The sequence below is a fragment of the Apium graveolens genome, chromosome 10 (genome assembly GCF_009905375.1).
Source record: "Apium graveolens cultivar Ventura chromosome 10, ASM990537v1, whole genome shotgun sequence".
Classification (NCBI taxonomy): Eukaryota; Viridiplantae; Streptophyta; class Magnoliopsida; order Apiales; family Apiaceae; genus Apium; species Apium graveolens.
The window spans coordinates 223,450,870-223,472,373 of NC_133656.1; the positions used below are offsets into that span (position 1 = coordinate 223,450,870).

Genomic DNA, 21,504 nt, shown 5'->3' on the forward strand with positions numbered 1-21,504 from the left:
TGTTTTTCCATGCTTGTTAATGAGTGTTGCATTTTGAGTAAAACAAGCAGTCTGCACAGCTTCAGCCCAGAAATAGGTTGGAAGCTTTGCTTCTTCAAGCATTGTACGTGCAGCTTCAACGAGAGTTCTATTCTTCCTTTCAACAACTCCATTTTGCTGTGGAGTTCCAGGAGCAGAAAATTCCTGCTTTATTCCATGACTTTTGCAGAACTCTTCCATTATCAAATTCTTGAATTCAGTGCCATTATCACTCCTTAAAATTTTCACAGAATCTGTGACCATTTTATCCAGCTGTTTGACATGATCAATCAAGATAGATGCAGTTTCACTTTTTGTGTGCAAGAAATACACCAATGTGTATCTGGTGAACTCATCCACTATGACCAACGCATACTTCTTCTTTGCAATAGACATGACATTTACTGGACTAAATAAATCAACATGTATAAGATGATAAGGCTCAAGAATTGATGATTCAGTCTTGCTCTTGAATGAAGATTTTCTTTGTTTGGCTTTCTGACATGAATCACAAAGACCATCAGGAGCAAATACTGTGTTTGGCAATCCTCTCACAAGATCTTTCTTGACCAGTTCATTTATATTGTTGAAATTTAAATGAGAGAGTTTCTTATGTCAATTCCAGGTTTCTTCAATTGATGCTCTACTTAACAGACAGATTGCAAAGCCATCAGTACTTGTTGAAAGCTTAGCTTCATAAATGTTACCACGTCTGTATCCTTTCAGAACAACTTTGCCTTTAGATTTACTCACAACTTCACAGTGTTCTTCAAAGAAATCAACATAATAACCTCTCTCACAGATTTGACTTATACTCAGTAGGTTGTGTTGAAGTCCTAAGACCAGAGCTACTTCTTTAATGATGACATTCCCAAGATTGATATTGCCATATCCCAATGTTTTTCCAATGTTGCCATCTCCATAAGAAACACTTGGGCCAGCTTTCTCCACAAAGTCTGATAGCAGGGCCTTATTTCCAGTCATATGACCTGAATATCCACTGTCCAGAACTAGAATATTTTTCCTGTTGCCCTGCAATCACAAAGACCACTAATTATTAGTTTTAAGGACCCAGACTTGCTTGGATCCTTTGGCCTTATTAAGTTTGTTAACATTTGCAGCGGATTTAGCATCAGAATTATGTTAACATTTTTCTTATCAGAATTTACATTATCAGACTTTGAATCAGAATTTACACTAGAAGGAACAATGGAAACTTTCTTCAAAGAAGGTTTTATTTGATAATAATCATAGTACAAACTATGATATTCCTTACAAGTATAAATGGAATGCCATAAACTACCACAATGAAAACAAGGATTTTGTGGTTTGTATCTAACTGACTGACTCTTAACTCCTGATTTTGAAGGTAAGGAGTTAATATTCTTATTTTTCCTGCAAAAAGAAGCTAGATGGTTAGAACTTCCACAGTTATGACATGTTTTCCTAGGAGCATGAGGAACAGGTTTATAATCATTGCTTTTATTCACACCTTCCTTTCCATTCCTATTTTTCCTAGGTGATTTTACCTTGTTTGCATTCTTGACATCTTTCAGCTTATGCTTAAGCTGCTTCTTTGTCATTAAACCTATGTTTACTTCAGCTGTCTTTTCCTGTTTTAGTTTGTCAGAAGTTAATTCCTCTTTAACTTCTGATTTCTCATTATGAGACTTTACAGTTACAAACTTAACAGGTTTTAACTTTGGCTTTTGCTTAATAACATGCTTAATTTCTTCAGTTCCTTTGTCATTCTTATTCTCTCCATAACCTAAGCCCTCTTTCCAATTTTCACTACTTAGCAAATTTTGATTTGTTCTGCCAGAGTTAGTCCAAGTCATGATTATCTCTCTTTCCTTTTCTAACTCAGTTTTTAGAGATTCATTCATTTTTAGCACTTCATCCCTAACATAAAAAGCATCATCTCTATCCTTCTGAGTTTGATGGAATATAACTAACTCTTTTTCTAAGAAATCATTTCTTTTCTTAAAAGCAAGATTTTCAGAAGTTAATCTTTCACATGTTAAGGTTTGATCTCTATAACTAACAAACATGGTTTTAAGATATCTTCTCAACTCATTAACATCATCAGTATGAAAAGCATAAGTAGTCTGAGGTACCTTTGTTTCAGCAGCTTCAGAACTGCTCTCAGCACTTTCTTTATCAGCATTTGCCATCAATGCATAGTTCTCCTCACTTTCAGAGTCTGAAGTGTCTGTCCAACTTTTCTGCTTTGTGACAAGAGCCTTGCCTCTGTCACCCTTTACCTTCTTGCAGTCAGGAGATATGTGGCCTTTCTCACCACAGTTATAGCATTTAACATTGGTGTAATCTCCTCTGTCAGACTTTCCTCCTCTGCCTTCAGATCTTCTGAAATTCTTCTTATCAGAACTTATACTTTTTCTGGAAAACTTCTTTCCCTTCCTGAACTTCCTGTATGCAATCTTGGTGATTCCTTTCACCATAAGAGCACACAACTTCATCATCTCCTCATCAACATCGGTCTCAGGCAAGCTTTCAGAATCTGAGTCATCATCACTCTCAGAACTTGATGACTCAGTATCAGACTTTATGAAAAGAGCTTTACCCTTGTCTTTCTTTGAGGAAGCTGCCTTGGGGAATTTTTCTTCAGCCTTAAGAGCGACTGTCCTTGACTTTCCTCCTTTCCTCTTGCTTCTTTGTTCCATCTCCAGCTCATGAGTCTTGAGCATTCCATAGATTTCGTCAAGAGTTGTTTCATCAAGATTGTAGTTGTCTCTTATTATCGTTGCCTTCAAATCCCAGCATTCAGGAAGAGCTAACAGGAACTTAAGGTTTGAATCTTCAAGATCATACTCTTTATCAACCAATGACAAATCATTCAAAAGTTTGACAAATCTATCATATAAATCATTCAATGACTCATTAGTCTTTGAGTCTGAGTCAAAGTGTTCATACTCTTGAGTGAGTATTATCTTCCTGTTCTTCTTAATTGTGTCAGTTCCCTGACACCTTGTTTCCAGAGCATCCCATATCTCCTTAGCAGTCTTGCAGTTGATTACCCTATTTGACATTACATTATCAATGGCACTATGCAGTAAGTGTCGTACCTTAGCATCCTTAGCAATTGATGCTATGTCTTCAGCAGTATAATCACTCTTCTCCTTTGGTACGGTCATTGCTGCTTCACCTGCAACTGCAACAGCGAGTTTGGTTGGTTTGTGAGGACCTTTCTTGATTCTATTCAGGTATTCTGGATCTGTTGCTTCCAGGAACATGGTCATCATTACCTTCCATATGGGATATTCAGATGGTCTCAGTATGGGGACTCTGATGGTCTCATACCGACTCTGAATTAGTGTCTTTGGTGGTTCCTCAGTTGTGGTAGGCTTAGTTGGAGTTTCTGTGTCCGACATGATTGTATTTGGATCTTTAACTGTATGTAAGTTAACAGATAGGCTCAGATACCAATTGTTAGGTCACACACACACTGTAGAGGGGGTGAATACAGTGTATAGTACACTCAAATCGAACTTTAAGATCTTAAGTAACAGAAAACAAACTTTATTGAAACAATAAACTCTGTAACAGTATGGAACTGTTACCTCTCAGTGATGAACAAATATCACGAGAGCTGCTAGGGTTATATAGAATAATAACTTCGATAATGATAACACTTATAGTGTAAACCCTATGCCTGTGTTTATATACTACACAGTTACAAGATAATCGTTAATTGATATGGAATATAATTCTGCTTCCTAAAATATATCAATCAGATATCTTTTCTTCCAAGTATTTCATTCTTCACGGAATTCCTTCTTCATGCATATCTCTTCTTATGTTTATCTCGATCTTCTTTCCTTTAATCAGCTACTGTCCTTATCTGATTGTCCTTCAACACTTAAGTTCTGATATCTATCTTCTGATGATTATCTCCTGATAATATAAGTACTGATATCCTTAAGTCCTGACTTCCAGTATAAGTACTGATCAACAGTTAAGTACTGATTTATCCTGTTTATGTAAGATCTGAAAGCTAAACATAAAACATATTAGCCATGACATTATCAAATATATCTAACAGAGTTCATCAGTATAACGAGGACAGAGATAAATATCTTCGATTATTGGAGAAGAGTGAAGTCCTTTGGAGCCAAAGAGCGAAGCAGTACTGGCTCAAACATGGGGACCAAAACTCTAGGTTTTTCTATAATTTTGCTACCGGGCGCAGAAAACAAAATCAGTTTAAGGGGTCGAGGAACAAGGATGAGGAATGGAAAGACGATGATAAAGATATGCAGAACATCGTGATAGAATATTTTGAAGGTTTGTTTAAGTCTGCGACAAGTACAGAGGTTTTAACGTAGAGAGAGGTTGTTCCACATGTTACCGATGCACAAAATGATTTCTTGATACATCCAATTTTGAAAGAAGAAGTGAAATCAGCAATTTTTTCAATGCATCCAGAGAAATTTCTAGGAGAAGATGGTCTTAATCCTGCCTTATATCAAACATATTGGAATATAGTTGGAGATGATGTATTCAAGTTTTGTGCGAACTCTTTTGAAACAGGGGAGATGCAACTCGAAGTAAACCGAATTGTAGTATGACTTATTCCAAAAATTAAAAATCCACAGTGTATGATGGATTTACGCCCGATTTCATTGTGCAATATTTTGTTTAGAACTCTGTCGAAAGTATTGGCCAATAGACTTAAATGTTGTTTGTCTATTTTGATTTCGATAAATCAAAGTGCATTTGTTGAAGGAAGATTATTGACAGATAATGCGTTGGTGGCCTATGAAATGAATCACTACATTCGACAAAAAACTCAAGGGAAGTATGACTATTCAGGGCTAAAGATTGATGTTTCTAAAGCTTATGATCGACTTGAGTGGCAATTTATTGAGGACATGTTGGTTAAATATGAGTTTCATCAGAAGTGGGTTTCCAGAATTATGACCTGCATTAGAACGGTTACCTACAATTGTTTTTACAAACAATCGAGGTATTTGGTCAAGTTAACCCAGAGATAGGGATACGACAAGGGAACCCTATATCCCCGTATTTGTATATTTTGTGTGTTGAAGGGCTGAGTTCGATGATCAGAAGAAATGAGGAAGTTGGTTTGATTCACATATGTTAAATTGCTAAGGCAGCTCCAAGGGTTTCCCACTTTCTCTTTGCAGATGACTGCTATTTGTTTTTTAAGGCAACAATAATGGATGCTATTATAATAAAATATGTCTTGAAACGGTATGAGAAATTGTATGGCCAAGCGATAAATTTTAATAAGTCTAGTGTCACTTTTAGTCCAAACACAACAGCTGAAGAAAAGAGGAAAATATGTGAAGCATTGGGAGTGGCTGAAGTAGAGACTCCAGGTCGTTATTTGGGTATACCAATGGTAGTAGGAAGGAAAAAGAAGGAAGTTTTTAGTTTTCTTACTGATAAGGTGAAACAAAAGCTCCATAACTGGAGAAATACGAAAATATCGAAGGCGTGGAAGTATATTTTATTGCAAATATCGTGTCAAGTGTTGCCAAATTTCTGGATGAATCTCATGACTATTCCTACTGAGGTCTGTAATGTAATTCAACGACAAATGAATCAGTTTTGGCGGGGTAACAGAGATTAGAATAAGGGCGTGAAGTGGATGGAGTGGGGAAGAATGTGTGAGGCTAAAGAAAGTGGTGGTCTGGGTATAAAGACTTACATCAGTTTAACCTTACAATGATCACAAAATAAAGGTAAAGATTGGTCAAAAGAGATAATAAGTTTGTTACGAGTATAATGAAAGCACGTTATTTCCCAAAAATAGATTTTTTCAATACGGGGTTGAGGGCTAACCCAAGTTATATGTGGCGTAGTATTCTATCAACTTAAGATATTGTGAGAAAAGGATGCAGGAGGAAGATAGGCAATGGGAAAGACACTTTTTTTTAGAAAGTTCCCTGACTTCCATAGTGGAGAATGGCATGCTTACAACTGAAATGTCAGATCAGTTAGCAAACATTAAGGTGGAGAACTTGATGCAAACTGGAGAGAGGCCGTGGGATGAAGAGGTTTTGAAAGATATATGCATTGATAGAGACAAATTACTGATAATGAAGATTGCATTGCCTAGGAGGGATATGGAGGACTCGTGGTATTGTATATTTGATGAAAATGGAGAATTCAAGGTTAAGAGTTGCTATAATCAAGTACGAGGGGAGATGTACATGGTAAATGCAAGTTTTTGGCGGAAACTATGGTCGTTGAAGCTGCCAGGTAAGATTGTTCATTTTATATGGCGTGCGTGTAGATTGTGTTTACCAACTGCTGTGGATTTGAAAAGTAAACATGTGAATATTGAGAGTAGTTGCTCGCGGTGTCATAATTATGAGGAAAAGGGAATCCATGTCCTTTTTGATTGTGAGTTTGCGAAATCCGTCCGGGATGTTGTTGGTTTGTCAAATCTGATTTAGTACGGATCAAATGACAATGTGTTTGATGTGTTTGTGAAAATATTTGCACAATGTACAATGGATCAAACAGCTGCAGTGGCGTTATTCTGTTGGAATATTTGGAATCGTCATAATAAATGGATATGGGAGCATATAGATATGTCAGTATATAACACTAAAGCAACAACAACAAAGTTATTAGAGGATTGGAAAAGTGCTCAACAGGAGGAGATTAAGCAAAATTGAGGATAATCTATTGGCAGTAGGGTGTGGCAGAAACCGACCATGGGGTGGGTTAAGGTGAATACGGATGCAACAGTTATCCCTGGAGCTCATCAGACTGGAATAGGTGCCGTGATTAGGGATGAGGATGGACGTTTTCTGCATGCAAGGTGTATGGATATCACAGATGATTGGAGTGTTAAAGAGGCTGAGGCTCCTCAGGGACGCTATTGGCTGGTCTGTGGAACTGGGGTTTAAGAGATGTATTTTTGAAGTGGATTGTAATAGCGTAGTTGATGCGTGTAATAGTGGATATGGCAGATCAAATTTCTATTCCATTGTGGGTGAGTGTGTTGAGAAGTTTAAGCACCTTGATAAGTTTCGACTGGAGTTTATTTATAAATCCGCGAATGTAGTGGCTCATAGTTAGCTAGAGCCTCTATTTCTGTGCCAGGTTTTCATGAATAGCAGGGGAATGCCCCTGAATTCTATCGGTGATGTATTGAATTTTGATTTGTTTTAATTAATGCAAGTATTTTTATTTTAGAAAAAAAGGTATATTGGAGATAAATAATCTATGTGGTTAGTTTTTATATTATAAATTTTTTACTGTTCTTAAAAATATTTGAAATGTAAATAATTGAAAGAAACACCTTAAAAAAGAAATTATAAACAAATGAAATGGATAGAAGAATATATAGGAGTAGGTTCGTGTTTTCTTGTGCAATCTTCCTTTTGTTGTTATTTTACCTTCAATTTTATTATTGTACATTAAATTTATGTCTTCAGAATCTCAACATTGCTCAAAATAGGATATACTATATACTGAGAGTATGTTCGATTTAATTTGGTAAGCTCAATTATTTGTTTTTAGATGAGGTTGATTATATGCATTGATCTTGACTTCATATTAAACATAATGAATAACGTATAGTTCTGGTGCTATGATACTATTTCAAAGTCACGACCATCTAGTAGCTATTCTTAATTTTTTATTAATCTTATCATCATCATCAACATGAAGACCGAGGAGGATAGAATGATCAATTAGAAAAAGTTGTTGAACAATCGCCAGGTTGCACTTCAAAATTATAGCATTTGTTTGTAGATTCTTCTTTTTGACAAATACTTACAGAAATAATGATGCATGCTACAATGCAAAATGTGAGAACATGCCTATGCAATCATGCGTAAGGATTTCCTTTATAAAATAAAATACACTCATATATTCATTTCTTTTAAATTATTCATTGACAAAATACGAGTTATAGAATAAAAAAGGAAGAGAAGAAAGTTGAAATAATTGCAAATGCATAATGTTGGTTTACAACATTTATTGGGATTGGTAAAAGGTGATATTAATTTTCAACTAGCAAAAAAAGGTGATATTAACTTTTTCTGGTACATTTTTAACATAAAGTTGGAGGTTCATTTTCCTGTAGTAGCCAAAATTTAAAAATTCTAATTTATTAAATAAAATAAATTATAATAACTATGGTCATAGAAAGATCAAAGCCCAAGAGTATATATTAAATTGTCTTATGAGTATTATAAAAAATTAATGTTGTAGTAATTTAGCATATTATTTCTCTAACAACAATTCTTATCCCCATGCCTTATCAGTATAATATGTTAATATATTTGAATTATAATAATTGAGAAAAGGGAAAAAAGGTGTCCGCAGGGGCGACTCAGTAGGTTAAAAGAGTAAAATTATCTTCTTGATCACACACACGGAGTAAAATTTATGATTATGTTTGATGAGCTGTTAAATGTGGTGTGGTCCTTATAATTATGTCTCATGAGCTCTTAGATATGTTTACCTCGAGCACGGTTGGATAGCTCAAGTGGTAAAGGGCTTATCCTCTGTCGTCCCAGATCCTGGGTTCGATCCTGGCTCACCCCGAGAATTTCTGAGAACAGATACTCATTTGTAAGGCTATAAGCCAAAATTAGGCAAAAAAAAAAAAAAAAGATATGTTTACCTCGATAGCGGTGGTAGCGACTGCGGGTTACATACGATAAAAAAAGGGTAAAAAAAGATAGAATAATATTTTTTTGTTGTTAATAGCTAGAACAACCTTACCTAAAAATAAAGCAAACTAGAAATGTCTTATTATTATTTTAGACCACATTGTTGATTTTCTTTTTAAATTAATTATATCAAAATTTGATTTAGGACATTATTCAAGACTTGTGTTAGCTAAAGAAATATGTTTATTCATATATATATATAAATTAGAAAAATATTATTTTCAGAACTTATTTTTTATTTACAAAGTTAATAAAAAAAGTGAAAAAACATGATTTATGACCAACTACGCGGAAGAAAAGTCACACCCCATTTCCGGGGCATAGTGAAGAAGTGAATTGAATCTAGATCCATACTTCTCTGCACTTACTTTCTATCTACCTATCTAAATTTTAGTGCATGGACACGGGACAGACGCAACACGGGGTTAAACTCCAAGTCAACTATACTAAGCTTGTATAAATAATGAGTAGTAGTATTGTCAACTTGTGAATTCGTTAGTTGGCATCTCTTGTCGAGTATTACCACTTGCTTCTACTTGTATAGTTCTGTGTCGAGGAATGCTATTTACACACCTCTATTTCATCATGCTTCTAACTACAATTCAGAGCATAGTTGATATAGTTTAATGGAGTCAGAAGAGATTCATTGCTTATCCAATGACAAATAACAGATTCAACTTGTCAACCGTTTGTACATAGACATTAGACAAGCCTATTTAATAACATAATATATTATTATATTAATTTCTGTTGTTAATCAAAACTTATTGAGCGTAAGCTTGATCATTTTTAATTTTATTGATGAACTGCTCAGCATCACCCTTGGGAACTAGTTGATTACACATGATCATCTTCAGCTACTAAGCAAAAAAGAAACAAAATTGAAATACAAATTGATCTGATTGCACCATACATGCAAATCATAAAGGACTACTACTAATGAACAATTGTGCTTGAAAAGCCTCTTACATATCTGACCAAAGTGAGAGTGTAGGAATACTCTGCTCTTGTCTGAAGAAATTATCAGGATCTACTCTTGTCTTCACCAATACCAACTTGTGGAAATTATGGTTGTAATATTGTTTTCCCCATTTTCTTGCATCGAAATAACTTATGCTCCCTGTTGGATCATTCACTCCCAAATCAAGATCGTTGTAATTCGAATAAGCTCTTCTCGGATTTTTCGAGACATATGGAGTCAAGTAGCTGTACAAGCTCCTGATCCATTCCAGCTTCTCAGTTGTATTCCCAACCCAAAGCACTCTTGCGTACACCATGTACAAGGTTCCGGCTCTATTAGGGAATGGAAGTGCTGATTCTGAATACTCATCCAATTTTCCTCCGTAAAATGTAAAGATTACTGATGTTTCTGCTACTCCGACTTCCAACATTTTGTCCCATAATCCGTTTAGCCCTTGTTCAGACATCGGTTCTCTGACGAAATCCGATTTTGCTTTCGTAGGAATATCAGCTAAGAATGTTCTGTCAAGCAAATCTTCTGGCTTGTAATTATCGTCGAATAAGTTGAAGAACGAAGAGATCATAATAGCTTCAATCCATGTAAGTTCTTCAAGATCTTCTGCAACCATACCTAATTCAGGTAAAGTTGATTGCACAATTCTAAGTACTTCATCAACTCCACCGGTACCAACGTATAATCCACCTACGGCGAATTGAACTGTTTTGCCATCAGCACGAGCGCTCGTGTTGCTTTGAATTGTGCTGATTCGCACTCTCATCTCAAGTTCATTTGGAAAGTTCGGGGCAACAGTTTGCATGGGATAAATAATCTTGGTTGCATTTTGTTCCAATGTTCTAAAAATGGTAAAAGAAAGAACTGTTTTGGGAACATCTACTAAGTTTAGTTTCCAAGATAGAATGACTCCGAAACTTGAACAACTTCCACCTCTTATAGCCCAAAACAAATCTTCTCCCATTGCTTTTCTATCAAGAATCCTTCCTTTAACATCGACAATCCGAGCATCGATAACATTATCAGCAGCCAAACCATACATTCGTCTCAACGGGCCATACCCTCCGCCACAAAGTAGTCCAGAGGCTCCAACTGTTGACCAAACACCAGCCGGGAAAGCGAGCGTGTCGCTTGCCCGGTAAATCCAATAGTAAAGTTCACCAAGTGTTGCACCAGCTTGAACACTAGCAGTTTTAGCCACAGGGTCAACACTAATGGCTCGGAGATTAATCATGTCAAGTAACACAAATGGAATATCATAAGTACTACTATACGAAAGGCCCTCGAAATCATGACCACCGCTACGGATACGAATCCTCATGCCGTATTTTTTAGCACAAAAAACAACGGTTTGGACTTGAGATTCGGACACTGGTTGTACTATGATCTGGGGTTTGAGTCGGTTGGACACATTGAAACGAGGATTTCGCATGGAATATTCATAAACAGGTGTGTACGAAGAATTTAATGGGGTGTATGTAACCGTGCTTATGGATGCTGGGTCTATAGATTTGGTCTTCAGGCATTGAACGAACTGAGTAGAATCAGCATAAGCTTGGGACGAAAGAAATGAAATGAAAACAAGTAAAATTAAAGAAAGCAAGGTAAAAGAAGTCATCTTCATTGTAACTCTTTGTTTCTTTTTATTGAATTGTTGTTTTGATATCGAAAAGGCTCTGCTATTTATAAGCAAGGACCTTTCAAGTGGGGAGAAACAAAGTGAATTGAAAAAAAGAAAAAGAGGAGAGTTGTTTTAACGTCAATAATTGTTGCCCATAGACTTGTCTCTGTTCATAAATTATATAACACGTTTTGGTCAGCCCCCTTTTTCTCCTTGAATTGGTCTGCAAATAACCGTGCTTTCTCTGCATGTTCTACTTCTACAAGCTTAATTATTATATATTGACTCCGGAATTAGATGCACTATTGTTCTGATGAAGACAGTAGCCAAACTCAGAACCTGCTGCACTGTGATACATCAATATAACACATACAGGGACAATATCTACGACGGAATCAAGTCGGAGCTGACGAGTTTACTCGAGGCTAACCTTCGTGATAAAATTATAAAAACTAATGAAAAATAAATTATAAAATAAATTATTAAGTTGTGTAAAATATTAGCCCCAAGTAGTTTGCAATATTGGATCTGTGAATGCAGAACATGCAGGCTTAAAAGTGCATGCATGTGCTGGATGATGATATCTGCTTGGGAAAGAATCTCACAGGCTGCTAAATGCTAACTACTCAAGTCGCTATTAGTTTCATTCCAAAAAATGCAGGTGGCCAACACTGGCGAAGCTAAAATACCACTACTAGCTAGGAGAATGGATAAGTATACGTATTGGACCAAGAATACAGTGTTTTATTTGAAATTTTAAGAGACTGCAACATTGAAGTTAGATTCACGTTCTTGAATGGTATGGGTCTCACGGTGACATTTTCCGGACTTTGGAGACCAACTGCGTCCCCAATTAAATCTGTCATGTTCAGCCCATCCCCTTTTTAATTGTCTCGTCAAACACGAATTCCATCATTTTACTTGCTCAACATTTCCTGTCGTTTAAGAGATGCTAGACTGTTGCAGTAACTACAAAATTAGAGATTAATCAGACAAAATCAAACCACGTATATACTTAATAAATTTATTGGGTCCTGACGTTCGATTACAACCATCTGTCAGCAAAAAAAATTTCGTGCATAATATTCAACACTAAAAATTAATGCAAATTTACGGAGTCATGTCACTTTATTCCTGTTTCATTTTTTAATTTTAAGATTTTTGCTATTATGCGGACAAATGATTCGTCCGATGAACAAGGACAAGAGCATATACCTGTACACAAATAATGACAAATCTGTAATACTAGGTGGAGATAGTAGTATAACTTTTAAATACCAGGTGGATGTACTAACAGAGTTGATGTTGACTATTCGCAGCCAAGTTGTATATATCTAGATCAACACCGATATATCAATGTCAACTGGCTTAAAGCCGCCGGATATATTTTATATAAAACTACTGTCCGGTTAACAACCTTTTTTTTGTTTAGTTGTGTTCTTCAGTCAAATTTTGGGTTCTAGAATCGAAAATTTTAATGTGTTTAGTCAAGTTTGAATGATAAAATCGATACTTTTAATATTCCTTGGTGGTGTGAATCTGCATATTCTAAACGAAGGAGTTGCTCTTATAATCTACTACATCCGTCCCTCTAAATTGTATATGTGCATTATTTGCACATATTTCAAAACTTCTATAAATTATTGTTTTATAAAATTTTTTAAAAAATATTATGAAATTATACTTTAAATGAGTATTGAAAAGCGTGTCCAAAATTGATGTATAGAATTGAATGAGACTGAAGTGCGGGAGTACATTTTACTTACACAGCTAATTTCACGAACAGTTGAATATGTAATCTGAAGGACAAGTCTATGATATTATCACTTCAAACTCCGAATTTAACCGTGAAATACAGGAATTTGTAAATTATTATAAACTGGGAATAACATTGATATATGATGGTCAGGTTTTAGGCATTGGGTTTCGTCTCTATGGATTGGTCGAAGTTCTTGGTTGTTAGATTATGTGCGTTTTTTCTTCTTTTTCCATGCCCTCTATTAATCAAGTGTTCCCTATTTTTATAGACCGATGATTGATAAGGGCTATAGAGACACATGAGAGGTAGGAAAAAAAATAAAGAATATGACAGAGTGCGGGATGGAAGACACGTATAAAAAGTAGGGTAATGGATAAGATCATAGCAGGAGCCTACGACAACCGAAAACATTACAATATTTTCGATTGGCGTAGGTCCTAGTTTCTTACGGGCGCTGATCAAGGGACATTATCTCACGGCTTAGTAAGGGAGGATCGTAGGAAAAATGCCTGCGATTTTCCTTGTGACGATTTATTATAGGTTGAAGGGGAAATGTTCCGTAAGTGTCCAATTATTACAAAATCATCAGTTGCCCTCAATAAGTGCGGTTTTCTTTAGGAAGCTACTTATTTTATGGAAAAAAATTATCGCGAAATTCTGGAATTTAAAGGAGTTATATGAATCGGTGGTAAGAGAAAATATGGGGGAGAGGTAATAAGAACGTGGCTTAAAGTGAGGCCCTTATTACATATAATGATAATGTAGCCAAGTTCATGAAAGTTTCCGAATAGGAAGCCTTACTATATAAGAAAGTTGGTTCAATGCATGAAGATGACTTCAATAAATACTTGACGTTTATAGGAGAAGGGAATGTTGTGAACCTCCAACTGCATAACGTAGGCCATTTCAGGGCATTGGAGTAGGAGATGATGGAAAATGAACAACATGAGGCCGAGAAAGGTGCTAAAGAGAAAGAGTAGTCGGAGGCCGAAAGGGTTGCTAAGGAAGTTAACGCTGATGATTTGAAGGTTGTGAACCCGGATGCTCTGAAAGAAGGAGTTGTTCCTCATGTTCCTGATTCAACTATATCTCAAGCTGAGCTTCCTAAGGAATAATGAAACTAAGCGTAAAGTTTGCTTTTATCAGTTTTATTGTGAACTATTTATCTGGTATTTGGCATGGACAGTTTTATTGCGTGTGTTTCTCCTTCTTTTTTCTTTCCTTTTTATCCCCCCTAATAGTCAGGTTTCCCCTATTTTTATAGGCTGGTGACTGGTGAGGGCTATAAAGACACACGTGAGGCATGCATGGGATAAGGAGGACAACAAAGTGCTTGAATGGAAGTTATATGTAAAGTAAGATAATGGATAAGATCATAGCGGGAGCCTACGACAACCGAAGACATAGCAATGCCTTCAGTTGAATGTCTTCGGTTGCCGTATTTCCTTATTTTTTACGGGCGCCGGTCAAGGGACATTATCTCATGACTTTGTAAGGGAGGATCGTACGCCATAAGTGGGCTACTATAATACAAGTGTTACAAGGAGCGTTACATTAGCTAATAGATTTTTAACCTATTGTAACACCTCGCTTGTAGTGTTACAATAGCTATAAATCTACTGTTATAATGAAATGCTGGTGTTGCACAACATGTAACACTAGCACCTGGTGTTACATTAGGTACTTTTTAATTTTTAAATATTTTAAAGTGGAAATATTACTACAAAAGTAGTAGTAAAACTATATTCTGAATTATTAATTAATCGGGAATGTAACTTCAAATTACCTACAAATTACGAAATTTATTGTAAATAAATAAAAAAGTAATTTTGGTGGTTCATTATTTAATAAATAATAATTTAATTAATAAAAGTTTTTGAAAAAAAATTAAAATTTGCTAAATATTTAGGTGAAAAAAGAAGCGGCAGTTTCCCCCCCAAATTACATATTGTCGGGACTTAGACAAAAAACTAACACAACCGTCCCTCACTCACTCACTCACTCTCTCCCTCCCTCTCTATGAAATTTCTTCAATCTAAACTACAAATTACCTACAAATTACAAAATTTCTTCGTCTCTTGAAGAAAAAAATACAGTCTCTTGGATCTGGTATTTGAATACCCACATTATTTTGCTCTAATTTAAAGGCCCGCACTAATTTCTTCATTTTTTTTGCAGGTCTTGAAATTGGTGCTTTTCTGTTTTACTCCGATTAACCGGTAATTATTAACATACTTCATTGTTAAATTGCTCAAATTTAAACATAATTACTTGCCCGTACTAATGTGTTTTCTTTCATTGTGAATTTTCAGTCGATTAGGGATTGGGGCTTTTCCTCATTTAGAGTCGGGAGTTAAAGCTTTCAGTAAGGTATGTACTTATATTTGGGTTTTGATATTCACTTGGGTCTTTAGTCGTATGCATGTGTGTATTGTTTATTTTTCTTGTCATAATTGATTTACTTGTTTACTTGATTTATGTTTTTATTTGTTGTTAAGTTGATATTTAGTATGTTTTGTTATTTTTTTATTGTTCGATGAAAGTGTCAAAAATGTTAATGTAATGCGATTCGATGTCAGTTCAAATAACTATGTTTTGTTTGATATTCCTCGTACTGATGAGGTAAATTAGGACATTGCAAAATATGGTTCTTTTTCTGATGTGAGAAAGTTGTTATGTTATTTTGTTGACCATATCTAAATGTGAGAAAGTTGTTATGTTATTTTGATGCAATGTTATTAGCAAGTCTGGCTGAGTCTGAGATTATTATGGCATTTCTAAAAAGTATTTTTTAATAACTGAATTAAAAGCTGCTGTCTATTTAAAATGCTGAGTGATAATCTAGCAGTTAATTTTACAATCTGAAAATTGTACGTTGTATAAACTACGACCACCATTACATGCTTATCTCGTGGAATTCAGGAGTATCGTCCACCCTGTCATAAAACAAGTAAAAGTTGGAGTAAAAGTTAAAATGGATTAAGATGACTGAGAAGTGAGAACTGAGAATCACAATGATCCTGGTCTACCCTTATAGGTGTGTACGTTGTACTTTGTATAAACTACGACCACCATTACGATTTGAGATATAGCAGATCATCTAATGGCCCCGGTCTACCCTTATAGGTGTGTTGTACTATTTGAGATAGACTAAATTCGATTATTTAAATTTTGTACGATTTGAGATAGAACATGTCATCTAATGGCCCTGGTCTACTTTTCTGTTTATTATTACGAGCAATAGCCATACTTAATTATATATATTTTGTGTAGAGAATTATATTGATAACTAAATCAGAAAATTAAATAACAATTCTAACCTTAAAACTTATATTTTAACCAATGATAGTATTTATTAAATTAAATTGAAAATGTAGTGTATATGATTAGGGATATATAGTGGTATAAGTGTATTTTAATAATGTTTATATATTTCTATTTTAATAATATTTAATAATATTTATATATATGTCATGTATCATGACGAAGAGGAATACAATGTTAAATATTGTATATATAATTTTTTTGTTATGTTTGTATTGCTATTTTACTATGAATATCGGTATGATGTATATATTTAATTGATTCCTTTATAGGTGCAATCTTGGAAAGGGCCTAGGTTTTAGAAATGGAACCTGATAATGATCTGAATAACTGGATAGGACTTCTAAGACCCAATAGAGAGTATAAAAAGGGGATGCAATTGTTTGTGGAAAATGCATTTTGTCTTTTTTCCAAAGGTGATGAAATGAAGTGCCCCTGCAAAGATTGTAATGATCGTATGTGACATCGTCAAGATGTAATTTACGATCATCTAATTTGCAGAGGGCCTTCTTTCTTACATGTCTAGTGGATTTGTAAGATTTCACAAGCCAAAGTAAAAAAATCTACGGATTTTAAGGGTTGTGAAACGGGGACCAGTTTCGAAGATAATTTAGGAGCGATGTTTGATTGTACGGGCAGGAGGTTTCAGAATGTCGAACAAGGACCAAATACGGAGGCTAGAAAGTTTTATCGCCTTGTCGAAGAGGGAAAGCAACCGCTATATCCGGGCTGCACAAAATTTTCTCGACTTAGTTTTATGATCAGACTTTATCACCTAAAGTGTGTTCATGGGATTACCGAGTCCGCCTTCGGGGATTTATTAGTATTAATAAAAGATGCCTTTTCAGAAGCCAATGTGCCATTATCCTTCAACGCTGCGAAAAACATAATCAAAGACCTAGGTCTTGATTATAAGAAAATACATGCATGTCCAAATAGTTGCATGTTATACTGGGCCGAAAATGAAGATAAACAAGTTTGTGATACTTGTGGGGTTTCGAGGTGAATTTTACAAGAAAAAAAGGCTCAGCAGCTATAAATGATCCGGCCAAGTTGATCAGTAAGGTTCCAATAAATGTGATTCGATACTTCCCTTTAAAACTGAGATTGCAGAGGCTGTTCATGTGCAAAGAATACTCAAAGCTCATGACATGGCATGCAACAGAACGAATAAGAGATGGGAAATTGAGGCATCCGGCTGACGCCGAAGCTTGGAAGATAATGGATGCAAATTATCCCGATTTTTCTTCAGAAATGCGAAATATAAGACTAGGCGTAGCTGCTGATGGATTCTGTCCTTTTCGTACATGGCCAATTATACTAGTAAACTACAACCTCCCGCCTTGGCTTAGCATGAAATAAGATAATTTAATTCTTTCGACGTTGATATCGGGTCCAGATTCTCCTTCAAACAGTATCGACGTGTATATGCAACCATTACTTTTCGAGTTAAAAGAATTATGGGATTTTGGTATCCAAACATATGATGCCATGACTGATCAGAATTTTAATTTACGGGCAGCGGTGTTGTGGACCATAAGCGACTTTCCAGGATACGCCATGATGTCCGGTTGGAGCACAAAGGGTAAGCTGGCATGTCCGGTGTGTCATTGTGAGACATGTTCGGAATATTTGAAACATAACAAAAAAATGTTTTATATGCATCACAGAAGGTTTCTTGATCCCTCGCACAAATGGAGGTTTGACAAGAAATAATTTAATGGCCAGATTGAAATGAGGCAGAGTCCATAACCATTAACGGGAACAGATGTTGATTAATTGTTGGTTGGGTTTGAAAACCATTTTGGGGAAAAGATTAAGAAGAAGAGAAAGCGAGAAAATAACAGCCCATTTAAGAAGAAGTCAATTTTTTTCGATTTGCCCTATTGGAAGCATAATCTACTCCGACATAACCTCAATATTATGCATATCGAAAAAAACATTTGTGATAAAATATTAGGTACTTTACTTAATATTGGGGGGAAGTCAAAAGATCACTTAGCTGCCCGTTTGGATTTACAAGAAATGGGGATTCGAAATTCCCTTCATCCAGTTAAATCTGTCGATGGGAAGAAGCTTGAAATTTCTGCCGCAATCTTTGAAATGACAAATAAGGAGAAATAACTATTTTGCAAGGTATTGAAGAATGTGAAACTTCCTTATGGTTGTGCCTCCAATATCAGTATGTATGTGCACACAGACGAGAGGCAGGTAGCGGGGTATAAGAGCCACGATGCGCATTTTATACTCCACTACTTGTTACAATTTGCTGTGAAGAAATCATTAAAAACTGATGTTGCAAAACCGTTAATCAGATTTAGCGCATTGCTTAGGGGTCTATGGACTAAGGTCATGTACTTGGATGATATCAAGAGGCTTCAAGAAGAAATTGTCGACATCCTTTGTGAATTTGAGATTATTTCCCCCCTGCCTTCTTTGATATCATGGTGCACCTTCCCATTCATCTTTGTAAAGAAATTGAGTACGGCGGACCGGAGCACCTGCGATGTATGTATCCTATTGAGCGTTATCTTGGCAAGCTAAAATATTACGTTCGTAATAAGACCAAACCCGAAGGTTCAATTGCAGAAGGCTACTTGGTTGAGGAGTGTGTCACATTCTGCTCAAGGTTTTTGGGTGTTGAATCAACTAATTTTGGAGAAAAAATAGCAAATGCGGAGTATCATATTGAAATAAGAAGAAATAAAGACGGAAAAGTAATTCAGTTAAATGATTTGGAGTGGAAAGTGTGCCATACCTACATTCTTTTCAATTGTGGCAATCAAGAAATTGAGACATTGATCGAGTAAGTTTTTAGACCCTACTTCATTTAGTGAAAACTATAAATTTTGAACTTTGTCTTTCTTCTTAAACTGTTTCAACATAATTTTTCATAGGAACCATCGAACTTCAGTGGATGGTGATGCCAACTCAAAAAAATACAAAAGAGAACAAACACACTCTTTTGTGCTTGCACTTGATTCATACAAAAAACAGAGATTCGAAATGCACTACACAAAACAACGACATATTTTTGATCGCTGAAACCACTAGCTTTGCGAGTGCGAAAGATGAAAACCCAATCATCGGGGCCGTCAATTACTATGGATCAGTTATAGATATTATTAAAGTTGACTATTGGGGAGCGTTTCCAGTGGTTCTTTTCAAGTGTTGTTGGTACCAAGAAGAGAAGGATTCATTTGGTTTCACCAAAGTGAATTTTAAAAAGTTGTGCAGCAAATCAGACCCTACGTGATGGCTTCACAAGTACAACAAATTTTTTATGTCGAAGATCTGACTGAAAATATGTTGCAGTATGTTATTAAAAAGTTACCAAGGGACTGGTGCGACGTCGCCGATGACCAAACTCAAACTGAAGATCAGAATGACCATAATCATCAGAATGATATTATTAATCAAGATGGTGAATTTAATTGGTTTAGGGATGATGTCCCTAAAGAACAAATTCCTGTTCCAAAAACTGAAGTGGAAAATCATGATGTTTAATATCTGTTTCAGTTCAAGACATAATCCTTAAGAAAAATTCATGTATTTCTTAGTTTGGTTATTGTACTCCGAATATATCAAGTTTGTGGTTTAAATATTAACTGCTAAAATTTGAATCGATTGCATCTGTTTTAATTTTCTTGTATCTCTGTTTTTATATTATTTTCTTGTATTTCTGTTTTTTAATGTTGCATCAATATTTAAAGTGTTCATTTATAAATACTGCATTAGTTTAAATATGCTCGCATCTGTTTGCATGAATATTGCATATGAGTGCTAATTTTTATATCATTTTCATGTATTTCTATTTTTTTATTAAATTTGCATCTGTTTAAATGTGCTCGTAGCTGTTTAAATATTAACTGCTAATTTTATTTCCATTTTATGTAGGATGGAAGAAAAACGTGTGACTTTAAATCTGCACTATGACGAATTTTTTAAAAAGACTACTTATCACGGTGGAAAAAGCTTTATTGGTAATAGACTGGATACTTCAGAATTCTCATATAGCGTGCTTATGGAATATGTCAAGGATTACATGAAGTTGACAGAAATTGGAGGGGTATACACCAAAGCTGCTGATGGTTGGAAATTGCTGACACGCGATAAAGAATTGCTGGATCTTGTAAATGAAACTAAGTCGGATCATGAAATTCATTTGTATGTTGACACTGTTATTAACAAAGAAGTGGAGCCTTCAGTTCAGATGCAGTCATGGGTAATTATACGACCGAGGAAGAACCTAATTCAAGGTAATTATACTAATCCCGCATGTATATCGACACACACTTAAATAAATCTTCACTAGCGCCATATGTTTACCATGACTGTTCAATCTTCTTTCACAGGGTCAACCAAGGAACAAGGGAAGCGTAAATTTGTGACTTCACACCAGCTCCAACAGGAACAACAAATAAAGAAGAACAAGAAGAAGTCACCTGAGCTGCCCAGGAGGATTTTATCACCACGAAAGTGTAATATGCCAGTTGCGGAGACTCCAGAACTTGAAGGAACTGTTAGTCCAAAAGGAACAGCGAGAAGGAAGTTGAATTTACAGGGAGACAAGATAAATGGCAAAAGTACATGGAAGAATGACATTGCTATTAAGGTAGTCATTTTTACTAATTTTGCAATTAATTTTCCTATGCCCCTATGTAGTTAAACTAGCATGAATGTAAGTTTGGTGTGACGTATAAATAAAAAACAAGGATAATTAATTGTGTATTAACTGTTACAATGTGTTGTAGTTACCGGAACAGCCATCGCAAGGCATGAATAAGTATGAGCTACTTAAAATGAAACGTGTGCAAGAAAACATGGCAAAGTTTGATGAACTTGGGTTTGGTAAATATGGGACTAATCCAACACCACCTACAGTGCAGAATGTCAAGGGGAAGGAGAAAGACAATGAGGTTTCTGATGAATATGTCTTGGAAAACGAGAGGGAGAGTGATAGTGATGATTCGCCAAAGGTATACGCATCTTCCTTAACTAATTTAAGTGTGATACTGCAATTTCTAGTAAAATGAAACTTAATTTAATACTTCATTTAGTCTTCTTGTTTCGGTCTCGGTCATAATTTACTTAATATATACTTAATTCACTTAATTAAATTTTACCA

The 21,504-nt window shown here is 35.4% G+C and overlaps 1 protein-coding gene across 1 annotated transcript; it reads right to left on the reverse strand.

Annotated features, from left to right (window-relative positions):
• Positions 1–9,473: 9,473 nt before the first annotated feature.
• Positions 9,474–11,342, reverse strand: LOC141692432 (berberine bridge enzyme-like 8). Its single transcript, XM_074497274.1, has one exon. The coding sequence runs from the start codon at positions 11,294–11,296 to the stop codon at positions 9,665–9,667; it is 1,632 nt and encodes a 543-aa protein (XP_074353375.1). The 5' UTR covers positions 11,297–11,342; the 3' UTR covers positions 9,474–9,664.
• Between the last annotated feature and the right edge of the window lie 10,162 nt (positions 11,343–21,504).

Bases quoted from the DNA above. Each gene is read 5' to 3' on its own strand.
- LOC141692432 (XM_074497274.1), bottom strand. From the start codon at position 11,296: ATGAAGATGACTTCTTTTACCTTGCTTTCTTTAATTTTACTTGTTTTC.